The 12,967-nt window shown below is 40.5% G+C and overlaps 1 protein-coding gene across 16 annotated transcripts in view; it reads right to left on the reverse strand.

Annotated features, from left to right (window-relative positions):
- ATP2B2 (ATPase plasma membrane Ca2+ transporting 2) overlaps positions 1-12,967 on the reverse strand; it is a 441,468-nt gene that overhangs the window by 23,323 nt on the left and 405,178 nt on the right. For all 16 annotated transcript variants that reach the window (XM_086755389.1, XM_086755390.1, XM_086755403.1 and 13 more), the window contains 4 exons: positions 12,512-12,618; positions 11,574-11,765; positions 3,834-4,047; positions 268-479 (listed from right to left, as the gene is read on the reverse strand). In XM_086755389.1, the coding sequence (XP_086611515.1) occupies positions 268-479; positions 3,834-4,047; positions 11,574-11,765; positions 12,512-12,618 (725 nt within the window). The remainder of the gene's footprint in view (positions 1-267; positions 480-3,833; positions 4,048-11,573; positions 11,766-12,511; positions 12,619-12,967) is intronic.

A 12,967-nucleotide genomic window follows, 5' to 3' on the forward strand; every position in this document is an offset into this window, starting at 1 on the left:
ACCGAGTTACAGTATCAACGAATCAAGATGGCTGTTGTTATTGTATGTTTTCAGGTAAATTTAAGATCTGACCTTATGTAGCCATTAGTACAGCTATGTAACATTTTCCACTATTGACACTTGTATTGATTGAGAAAATCTGTGAAACCAGGTGGCTTATTATTAAGTGTGCCTCCTATAGCATTTGTATTTAAAAAAAAACCACACAGAAAAAAAAATAAGGTAAATTTCTGATGGATAGTTACTAATTCTTGCCCAAATCATTACCTGAATAGCAAATGTACCCAGTACAATAGTGCAAAAAATAGGATTTCTGAAGATGCCATCAAAGACGTTCCTTTCACCATGGATTTTCCGTGCATTGATTTCATTGAAAAGCTGCATCATGACGAAGGTGTTGAAGATGATGGTGTAATGCTCTGACGGAGGAGAGTGAAGCGGTGCATTCCTTCCGCTGTCAATCTTAAACATTTTCTCACCTAGGTATAAGACAAAAATAAAGGTTTCCACTAGAATAAATTAATCAAACTTAAATTGATAGTTTCTGTTTGCTTCATCCAGTTGCCTCCTGTGCTCTGCTTTACCAGCATTCCTTCTGCACTTACCGTAATACAGGCAGAGGATATAACACCAGTGAGCAAAAGACATCTAAACTTCCTGACGAAGCAGCTTCTCAAATTATGACTTTTACCTGGTAACGCAGTGTACCTGCACACATAGTTTTCAGTAGTACTTTGCCTCTAACCAAGTAGTAATTATTCTAAATCGTCAATTACTTCTGATGTACCAAGCACTTGAGACCGTTGACAGTATGTTTGTGATTTTCTGCAATAATTAGAAGCAGCCACTCTTCAGCACTTTTTACTCATTTGCTAATCCAGTATGGCGTAACTCTTGACAAGCGTTCAAGGATATTAATGACAAAAACCACAGACATTCCCGATTTTAAACAGACTTGGCTTTGACCGTTCTGCTAGCCTGCTTTGAAAGCACACCAGCAGGCATTGCTCTTTATTTTGATGATTTGACTATCGCTTTCCAATCTGACCAATGAAGAATGCAAGACACAACCCCTGACGAGTAACTGTAACAATGAGGTAAGTTTCGAAAAGATATGTGCAACTGAGGGACCTCTTTTCTTATAGAATCACAGAATTGTTTGCGTTGGAAGAGACCTTTAAAGATCATCTCGTCCAACCTCCCTGCCATGGCAAGGACATCTTTCACTGGATCATGCTGCTCCAAGCCCCGTCCAGCCTGGCCTTGAACACCTTCAATGATGAACCATCCACAGTTTCTCTGGGGAACGTGTTCCTGTGTCTCACCATTCTCACTGTAAAAAAATTTCTTCCTGATGTCTCTGTGGTTGGCTTTCTGGGCTGCAAGCGCACATTGTCAGCTCATGTCCAATTTTTCATCCACTTTCTTACAAGCAAAGCTTACAGGTAACAGACAGTTACTGAAAGAGGCATTGTTTTAAAGTAAGGACAGAGCATTCACATGAAAGCGTTAAATAATGAATGAAGTAAGAGGAAAGAAGATTACTACAATACTACTCATTTTCGTAACCAGTGTTTTGTTAATAAAAGCAGGTTAAAATGTGAACATTTTTCTCCTGTTCCACTAGCACTACATTCAGAATTTCAGAAAAAGGGTTTCCTCGGGTTTTCTCCTGAGGTGGTTAATTCCATCATCTAAGCTAACAGTGAGCTTTTTTTGGCCTTGGGATATTTGAGTAGTTCATAATCAAGTCACTGGGAATAATGAGCATGTTTCCAAAGAAAGAATTTGGCTTATAGTCTTTTGACAGATGGTAGATTATGATACCACAAATATATCAGCATCACAATATGAGGCCATAAAACTAAAGATGTGAGGAAGCAGAGGTTTTAAGAAGATTGTACTCCAGAGAGATAACTAGGTATTGGAAAACATTCCCCTTACTATCTGTAAACAGTAAAGGAAAAGTGAATGAAAGCAAACAGATATCATCATTTTAGCTTTTCCAGACATACACACCTACATTACATCTATTTGCCTTCACTCAATACACACACACACAAATAGATGAATAATACTTTCCTCGGTGACAGTACCTGTCCTTAAATCTCTGTTATTGCATTGCATCACTTAGCTGGCAAAGCAGAACACGCTGCTGTTGTGAAGTGGCAGTGGCTAAACTCTCAACTGGTTTTTATTTCCAAATATGTTCTGGATTCCTGATATCTCAGAGGCATTACTGTATGTTCACACATAACGAATTTATCGCCACATCATAGAAAAAATAGAAAAGTCTGATGTACTAGTCTCTACAGAAACTTACTACAAAAATAATTAGTTGATCAAAACATAAATAATTGTCATGAATTTGGAATTTATCTATCGAAACACTGAGTTTAGAACATCATCTCCCTGGAAAGCTGAGCCTCCTGGAGTTTAGAAAGAAAAAGCCTGCATTTCCTAGGCTTATCAGAAAATTGGTTGTGTCCTTAAAAGGATGCATGGGTTTTCCAGAGACACCCAGAAGTAATTAGGAGAGGGTGAAAAAGTCTGGTTTTCTTTTCATCAGGGCTCACTGTAAAGTATTTTAAACCATAAAACTCATCAAAAAGCCATTAAAACTCCCCATAAAGTTTGCAGAAGTTCTCGTTCCAAGATGCGTATCACATGAATTGCCAAGACCTTCTACACCTGTTTTAGAGAATCTGAAATTACAATTTCCTTAGACTTGCTAGACATTCTCAAAATATGCTGTAAGCCTAACAATATTATAAGCCATCTCTCTTCAAAACCTGACAATTTTTTTTTTTTGTTTAAATAGCTCTACTGTAAACAGACCATCACCTCCTTCGAGCATTCCAAATAAGCTTCCAGTTGGTGGTAAGGTGGAGTAAGACTTTAACAGCAGAGCTCAAAAAACTCCTGAGAATCATAGATTTATATTTACAGCTTATGTGGAAGTCTGTATATGAAGAAAAAAATCTGAAAGACAACACACAGAATTTAACAACGATGCCATAGTGACAAGAACACAATACCCAATTGATAAAATTACCAGTTCTTTGAGCAAGTTCACTTATTATTGCGGAGCAACAGAACCTATTATTAGCCCCAGCTATTCCCTGCAGCAAGAAACATTCCTCCTCCTTCCCTCCCCTCTCCAAAATACCACCTATAAAAAGCATCTGTGGCTAGCAAGGCCCGAAAATGTCCAGTAATCTAATCAGTTAGATTTTCTGCACTTTTAATATCCATTCTAGATATTAAATGTCACAACATATTTGTTTCACTTAATACTGATTACTTGCTTATCTGTGCTGTACTTGAGATCAGCATACTTCTTGACTAAGCCAAACATTTTGCTCCTGATTAGAACTTCTCCAGATATTGCTAGAAAGGATCTTGATTTTTGTCGTTTGTTTTTTTTTTTAATTTGTTGTTACATGTCTACTAAAGATGGCAAGTCCCCAGATTAAATTTCAGTGTAGAAGAAGCAGGCTAGATGCTCAGATTCAAAGGTAACCTTCTGTGCTGTGTTTTAACATCTTTTAACAACTTTTGCCAAAGCCCAGCTCTACATTTTGTTGAGAGGCAAAAAAAAAGCTCACTGAGGCCCTTCCCAGTGTAAGCAATGTATGGAAGGTGACCAAATCCCGCCGTCACATCTGTTCTGCTCGACCTGCTGGTTTTGATCCCATTAAATCGCTCGGTCCAGCTAGGTGTTCAGCAATGAACACGTGTATTAAGTGCTTACATTTAAAGTGTTTCGACACGGCAGGCCACAAGACCTAGATGCTTCTAAATAGAGCAACAAGCCTAACAAACTTCCTTACCGACAAAAAGAAGTGTAAAGATGAGAGTAAGCTGATAAACAGCGTGGCCCAGAATGTTCTTCATCATGGTACGGGAGATCAGAGGCTTGTTCCTGCCGTATGGCTTCCTCAGCAGCAGAGCCTCTGTGGGGGGCTCGGTGGCCAACGCAAGCGAGGCAAAGGTGTCCATAATCAGATTGACCCACAACATCTGCACAGCTTTCAGAGGAGAGTCCTGTGGAGACAGAGCAGAAAATGACATATTTTCTAGAAAAATGATTGCTGTCAGGTCACATCCTGCAATTTCATTTCTTCCTGCGTGAGCGCGAGCAGTGCTGAACATGGGACCTTTGGTCTGACCCCTGTGACCTTTCTTGTACTTCTTACACAAGACCAGGACCGCAGGAAGCAGCGATCTGAGCAAAGAGAAATTATTCCCTCTGGTCATTTAAAGCAGGAATATTTACAACCACACAATTCTTATAAAGCCTAACATGAACACTGTATAATATATTTTACAATACCCTCTGTTACTTCGTGAATCGTGCTTAGATTTTCAGCTAAATTTAGGTAACTAGGTAATACAAGTGGGAGTCTCTTTCCTGGCAGAAGAATTATACTGAAACAATTTTAAAAGTAATGTTTCATTTTACTGTAACCTACCTGTTTTTCTCAAAAACAGCTTGAAATTATTAAAAATTTATGAAACAGCTACCGAGGCATTTTAATACGTCTTTCTGAAATAAGACCTTTTAAAAACAGCAGTGATGACAAAAAAGCCTGATATTGGCATTTAAAATATATTCAGAAACTCATGAAACTATATCAAACATGCAAAAGTAGGAAAATCTTTACTATTTTTCTGGGAAACAGGGTAGCGTGTTTCAAACTATGGAACTGGGAGGAAAGAAGAAAACCCAGTACTCCTGTCAGGACGAAGCGCTGATTTTCTGAAGCAGATTGCCAGCCGCTAGAAGGAGCTCTGTCCTCGCTGAATTCAGGAAAAGAGTCTATGGTCCTACTACAGAGAACTTCAGAGCATCTTAAAGAACCCCAAAAGTAAATAAATAAAGCAAACACACACAGATCTGGGGAGAACTCCAGATGATGATGACAAAGTTTTGATTTTTAATTCTCCAGGGCAGCTGTAACGCTAGAGATGCCATTGCCTCAAGAAGCCGCACCGGGAGAAACGAAGTAGGTTCTTTTTGTGTCTAATGACCTCCTCTGCCATCAGACTGCGCACAAAAGGGCAGCATTAGTAAGGGCAGCTTCCTGGTCAAATAGACGGGGTTTATGAGGAAAACAGCATCTCAAAGTAATGAGGTGTCCGGATGACAAGTTTTAGAATGGGAGCTCATCTCCCACGCGGCAGATCGGAGCGCTGCTTGGATGCGTTACATTACCACGGGCTGCAGTAGTGAAGCAAAGACATTTATGGAACAGCATACAAGCCAAATCACAGCCAATTAAAGCATCTTATGAAATCTGCCCTTTTCTTCAAAGGGTTAAACATTCATTTTTAATGAAACATTACCAAATAATGAGAGCAAATATTCACTCAGTATCCCAAGGACATATCAAGAACAAGGGTAAATGGTGTGGATCTGCTTTATATTCCAAGTCTCCCTTCAGATAAAATACTATTTCCTCTTGAAAACGCCTCTTCAACACCCCTACATTTACATAAATTTTGATACATTTTATTTATTTTTTAAAAAATCATTCTTGGCTTATTCAAAGGGATGGAGAAAAACAACCTGCTGTTTCGAGCTCTTACAGGTTGGCTGCCTCAGGAAGGGAGGCGGATGGGCATTCACAGACTCTTCACCTCTCAGGTACGGGTTGCGTTAACCGGGCTTATCTGGAGTGTTCAGTCCACTCGTTTGATATGCCACTGCAGAAACAGGAAACGTCTTTGCCATCAGAGGTGGCTAAAAAACTAAAAGCAATCAGGACAATCTTCATTCCAAACTGCAACCTCATTCATTTCTGTTAATGCTAATGGCTCAATCAAGGAGAGTACTTGCACTAAGCGCAGCGTGCTGCTAGGGCTCAGAGACCGCAGGCTTGGGCACAGCATTCACAGAAAAAGGAAAACATGTTTTTACTGAAGTTTTGTTGTCATATTTTTTTACCTGTCTAGTTAACAAGTTTTCTTGAGAAACATTCTCTACTTTGAGAAGTTACAACAGCTGAATTTCCGCTTCATGCACTGATTTCTATGTCAATAAAATTGAATTTTTCTGTTACGCTTAATAAAGAGAGTCAAATATTCAGGTGTCTATCAGAGCCTGACATATTCCTAGCATAATGAAAAGTCAGATTATTTCAGTCTCTAAATCACACAACTGTAATTGGCAGTCATCAGTTTTGGCAACACGATGTTCTCACCATTTCACACTGCCAATCACCTTGGGTGGCAATGGTGCCCCTAATAATTATCTATTATTGGCGGTGCTACGCTGTTCAGTCAAGTGCGAAAGCTCATTCGAAGCTGAAGCCAAAACATTAAATACACATTAGTCTGGGCAGGCAGTGGAATGAAATTTCCACTGCACCTCTCTCTGATTTCTGATTAGTCGGTGGAAACTGAGGAAAATACACCTCAGCTAGGGAGCTCAGGCTTCCATTCCAGATTTTAGTCACTTATGCAAGTGGGATGCAAATTCAACCTTCTTTTCACTGCATTTTAGCCACTGGGGAGCTAATAATTCTTAACGCACTTTCTGAGAACCGTGGGGATGAAAGCTGTTCAAACTGCAAACCACCCAAAATCACCACTGATTCGTCAAATTCCTTTCCGCTTGACCTTGGAATAGGTTAGCACTGGCCTAGAGGTAAAGGAAAATGTCCCTTAAATCAAGTGATGTTACACTTCATCCTGGAAACACTAAAAAGTACAAATCACCAATGGCTGGAAAGAAAGTACAAATCTTTTGTGACATGCAGAGCCTCACAAATTTTAGAGCTTGTTACTTTTGATTTAGATGACAAGCTGTAGGGGAATAAAAAGGTATTTTCACCCTTACCTCTTTACTCCCACTTGTCACAGGACAGATGCGTGGATTTGTAAACCCAAGCATTTCTGGTAGGTTAACTCCATGTACATTAACGTAAAAAAATAGTCAGCCCTCGCTTCTGCTGTTAGATCGCAGTCTGCTAACTGTACGGAAGGGGCGTCCTCGATTCCATTTCCATGCCTCTCAGCCTTCCCAAACCAAAGCTAAACAATACGTACTTTGATTTTATATTATAGCTTTTTCAAATTTGCCAGTGCTATTATTTTAGGATTTGCCAAATACAGTTCTGCAGTAAAACACTGTAACCATGTCAATTACTGCCTTATAGATGTAAGTATAGATCACCCCCATTTCTTGAGCAAGTTCTGTAAAAACAATAAGTGATTCATGTGGTAGTTCATTGCTACAGTGCTTTTTAATTAACATTTAATTTTCAAAACATGATGTCCTATAGAGTCACTGTTTTCAGTTCCTAGTGTCTGCTAAAACATTAAGTCTTTCTGAAAGCATGAGAATAATAATTTGAATGTGAAATGTTAAAACACAGTCTTTGTCTTCCCTTTCTCTACTGCAACCTTTTTGAAGAGTTCCATTCCCTCAGCAGTTGGAGACAGGCAAATTCGGCACACAGATAAACCTGCGAGCTTTACAGTTCCAGTAAAAACCTGTTTCCATTTGACTGAAGTGCATTTAAAAATCTTTATTTTTGTACATACCCAGATTATTTTTAACAGCTTCAAACATAATGAACCAGTATGTTCTTGATACGGTGAATATGCTGGGGAGAGGAAAGGGGATGGGCCTCCTGGCTTTGAGAGGCACACGGAGCTCTGTAAGGTACCTGCCGATGTGCAGCGGTGACTCTTTGCTAGGACAAAATTCACTAGAATTGTAGGTAGGGCTCCAAGGAAGAACCCTCACCGAGTTGATCTGCAAAAATGTTATTCAGAGAATGAAGGCAGAAATCCACCAGAAACAGAAATGACTGGTTTAACCTGAAGTAATGAAAGGACAATTCTATGCAAACTGGTCAAGGTAGCCCCACCCCCATCATTTTAAAAGTGTGCACTGGGCAACACAGAGAGAAGGAAGCAAGAGGGAAAGGAATTTGATTAATCGAGAGAGAAGGTGAATGAATACAGCTCAGCTGCACTGTGCCACACAAACGGCGCTGACGTGGACTAGCAGAAGCTATGATCTAGCAGATGACTAGCAGAGCTGTGATCTCCTCGGTGGGTGCTACGTACGCGCTGGAGACACAACCGAGAGCACCTGTGCAGCCACAGACTGAGTGATCCTGCTCCAGCTTTTAATCAGAGACTTCTTCAAGCTTGGTTTTCTTGTATGAGTTAGATCTCAGAGTACTTTACATAATTCTAGAAGCAGAACAGATCAGAATCTGATCAGATTTTCTGATTAGAATCAGAAAAATTCATTATTAGTTGAAAATTCAGAATTCTTGGCCTACACATTGAGCTGCTGTGAATGGAAACAGGGCCCGATGTCAGTTAAATCTCTGAGGGGCAGCAGTGGCGCCAGCTTGCCAACAGGTCATTCCTATGCTGCTTAGAATATTATTGCCGTCATCTTATCCTGACTTTGTGCTGGGACCCATGACAGAGAACAGCAAACGACCATCTTCACTGGGCCCCTTTGATCTGCACGGTGACTTCTTTAACAGCTCACTGCTGCTCCTTCATAACCCCCAAAGAACACTGGAACAGCATGGGGGGTCACAGACACTTCACACATGCTTTGCACATGCGGGTAAACATCAAACCAGGACAAACCAGAAATAGTAGACAGGGGAGAGATTCCCTCTAACAGCAGCATCTTGATAAAGCCAGCACTGGGTAGATAAATAATAAAATATTTTTTCTGTAAAATTAACGGAACTAAGCTAAACAGTAGCTCCCTGAAGTGGAATTGGCAAGAACACCAATTTTATTTATGTATTTGAGAAAAAAAGAGCAGCAGATTCTTAGAATGACCACTAATGGGCACAAGTCCTACCTAATATTTTCCTAAGCCAATGCACGACACTCCTACGGTGCTCTGGACCTACGCGGCAATGCCTTCTCGAGTGCTCCACAGAAACATGCTCCACATACACATATTCACACGTACACCGATGCTATCAGAGGAGCAAGACTGGATAGAATTAAGTCTGTTTAGTTCAAAAGCACAAGCCAGGAGTTAAAAAAAAAAAAAAAGATTTAATTATCTTTCTACTTCCGTGAAGCACAAACAGTAGAAACACCAAAAAGAGCAAGTAAGTGTAAAAGAAACTTCACACTCAAAGAATCCCAGTGTGCTGGTTCTAAGTTGCAGAACAGATTTTTTGAGGGTGACATTAAGAATCATGAAAGAAATGTTGCTACCTACATAGCTTTTTTCTCATTCTAGATTTGATGAAATACCACCAAAAGGATAACCTGTGTAATATTCATTAACCTGAATATTAATTGTGGGCTAAAATCATGTTCTGTGTATCAAAGAAAGCCAAAATGACTGCCTAAAAGCAAAGTAAACTTCAGTGCAGTGTGGCGCTTCTTTACATTCCTTTCGAAGGTCACAGAGAGCTGTGCTGCCTTTTGGAAACCATAGATTTCAGCTTCTGTTGTTGGTGAAGAATTTAAATATTTAAGTCAAAAAAGTAATGTAAGACCTGTGTATGGTTTTGCACACTTAGACCTATGTGCGTGCATGTGGCCTGGTGTAGGCAGGATTTTTCGGAATATTCATGCATTTTGTGCTAGAGCTATTTTCATCGCAACCAGAGGGTACAGTATGTTCTCAAGTGGAATTTTTAGCGAAGCTCATGAGCCAAGCAAACACAATGCCCTGTCAGTGGCTAGAGTCTTTGAGTCAAACCCCCACACAATGATGTTCACTCCTAAGGCAAGATCCTTCTTGAACGCGACAGAACTGAGATACTTGAGATTATCAGCAGTCAGGCTGTCGGGTGTGAATGGAACGACAATGGAAATAACTGCATCAACCAAAAAAAATTCACATTAGAGAAATGTGGGTAGGCAGTGATTGAACGTCTCTAAACCCGAGTCTTAAAAGGAAGCAGTCGCCTCTGTTCCAGTTACGGTATCCTCACCGCGTTGCTGTTAGAACTTTGCTCTAGATGGTTTTGTACCACTGATAAAAATCCAGCAGGACTGACCTCCCAGAGTTTTAGTGCTTAGTCACAGACCTTCTGTTACCAGCAACAATCACTTTACAGCGAAACACTTTCTCAGTATGCTTGGAAATATTTCCCAAGGGAAAAGGAACAGTTACCCAACTTCTGCCACAGCATCAGTAATTCTGCCCCTTAGCACAGCTCAGTTGTGACAACGAGGCATCGTCAAGGCCTGGAGACAGCGCGGTAAGGACCTAGCGCTCAGCAGCTCACAGTTTTTCCTTCTCGGAAAACAAGTGATTTGAGGTTTCAGTGCTTCTTTTGGACAGCACAAAGCAGTTATTTCATTGTTAAGATCACTTCCACTTGCGTCAAAGCCAGCCATTTCTGGTTTCTCTGAGAATCCCAGCCCTAGCAGTAGCCTTACGCTCACTCGGCTCAGAGGAGCTGAGTGATGACAGCTGTCTCTTCCCGTGCAGCACAAAAACCACCTCTAAACGTCAGCCAAGGCTTAGGAGAAGGTTGACCTCCTGGTTTTGTAAAGGTACCTGGGTTTCTGGTTTCAGGTATCGATTCCATGATGACAGTGTAAGTCTACCCCGCCGCAGAACTAATGACTTATTCATTGTTGTGCTCAGGTGTGCGCGAGGTGAAATGCACCTGCAGGAATCGGTATGTGCATCGGCATGGTGCACTGCAGAGGGAAGCATCAGCTTTCCCACGGCATCTCTCAGCCGAAGGAGGCATTTTGTAACAGCCCCTGTCTGACCGATACCTGATTTTAGGGAGTGACAGCACTGAAAACTGCATCTTGTGCTATTTTCTAATGAAGGACAAAAAAAATCACACTGTACTAAATATATCCTCTCTTCTTTCAAGGGAAAAGAAAACAATTTTATTAATGAAAAAGTAGTAATTTGAAGGGGAAAAAAATGTAGTTTGCTTTCATATATGCTTTTTGTGAAAGACTTAGACACATTGCCTGTATACCAGGACTGCAATGAGGAACTCATGTAGAGGGAGAGAAAGAAACCAAAGTCCAGCTTTACATGTCATTTAATTGTTTTGTCATTTGCATCTGAAATGAAAAGGAATTGCCTGAAAGCAACAAAATAATTTTATTAGTCAAAAAGCTCCCCTGCTGGGATTCCTTCTGTGTGCCAGTGCTGCTCTCTTGAACATAATAATCCCATTCCATAATCTATCAAGAAATATATATTTAATAGCGAAATATTCTGAGAGGAAAAGGCAAAGTCACGTAATCTCTTCCTTCTCCCAATCCCTGACGTTTTCTGTCCCATCATCACAGGGTCAGTCATGACAATAACAGGCAATCAATACCAGGGAGCTGTATGGAGGCAGCACAAAAATTAGCAGCACCTAAAAGCAACTGACTTCCAGGAGAAGACGGATTAGCACAGTTCCTTATGTCAACAGCTGCTGGACATCTAGCAGCTTGATCCTAAATACACTCTGAATGCTCAGAAGAATTTCAGAAATCACACTTTCTGTTGAACAAAGTAAGAATCAAGTGTAAGGCACCATTACCTTGAGCCTGGTAGGATCTGGCCCTGTGCTTTGAGGAGCAGCTGAAGCTGGCCTTACCTGGGTGATGCAGGCTCCGGTGAAAGCCACAATCACAGCCACAATGTTAACGGTGAGCTGGAACTGCAGGAACTTGGAGATACTGTCGTAGACGTTCCGGCCCCACATGACAGCCTTCACAATGCTGCTGAAGTTGTCGTCGGTTAGAATGATATCCGAGGCTTCCTTCGCAACATCTGTTCCAGCAATACCCTGGAAAAATCAAATGTGAATAAAATTACCTCCTAGAAAGTGCAGAGACAGAACACAAATCTTCATAGTCATTCCAAATCCACAGTGATACAGAGACCTCCCAGCATGGCAACAGTGACGGCTGAGTATGTTCTGCACTAAACATTTGCTAGGAATTAACTAATTTGGCCTGGTTTTGGAAGTGCATAAGGACACAGAAAAGGGAATTGGTAGAAAGCAGTGGACTTCATGGGATGATAGTTTTGCATGTTTTAAATTATAAGCTTAATGACTATTGATCTTCTGAGTTATTTATATCATTGATGATATTTTATTAATATATATGAGCAGAATCGCTAACAAGAATTAGAATTATGTCTCTTAATCTACAGTCTAGTATATTAACATCTTCAGAGTCAGAGTACGTTGCGAAGACTCTTTACAATTAGTGATGGGTTTTACCAAAGCAAAATAGTACTCCACTGCTGTGGAGAACAGAGAGGTAATTTTTCTGGACTGGCACAGGATTCTGCGTACATCCAGTAGTCACCTTAGGCAACATATTGAAAAAGCATCAAAACAAGCAATACCAGTGAATCTAACATAGTAAATTAAAGGATTCTGAAGCAAAGTAACTCGCCCACTCCAATACACTGCTTCACTGAGAAGTAATAACTAAGCAACTTTCTCAACACTTAATGAATGGAAAAGCTCTTACAGCAAATTTGTATTGACAGAAACATCAATAAATATGCTCAAGATTATACCATTGCAAAGCCAACATCAGCTTTTTTAAGCGCTGGTCCATCGTTGGTTCCGTCACCAGTCACAGCGACAACTTGCCTCTGTTCCACCTGCGTGCTGTCAATGATACCTGCAAAAAATGCGTGTAGCGTGGATATGAAATAATTAGAAAGATAAAAATTCCTTCTAAAACCCAGCTGGGCCTGTGTAATACAGAGTACATAATGCCAGACGAGCCTTGCAGAGATTAACAGAATTGATTTTTAAGGCAAATAACGATGAAAGCATTGTCATCACCACTACACACTACGAGACACCACTACTGGGATTTACACGGAAAGCTCTGATCCCGCATCACCAAAATGTCAACAGAACTTGCACCGACATCAAAGGGAATGAGCTCAGCTCGTTACGTCCTTTCAGAAGATTTCTCCCATTTAAAATTATGTGTGACAGCAAACCCATTTCAGCCCAGCTCT

This window comes from Chlamydotis macqueenii, chromosome 10 (genome assembly GCF_036417535.1).
Source record: "Chlamydotis macqueenii isolate bChlMac1 chromosome 10, bChlMac1.mat, whole genome shotgun sequence".
NCBI classification, from domain to species: Eukaryota; Metazoa; Chordata; class Aves; order Otidiformes; family Otididae; genus Chlamydotis; species Chlamydotis macqueenii.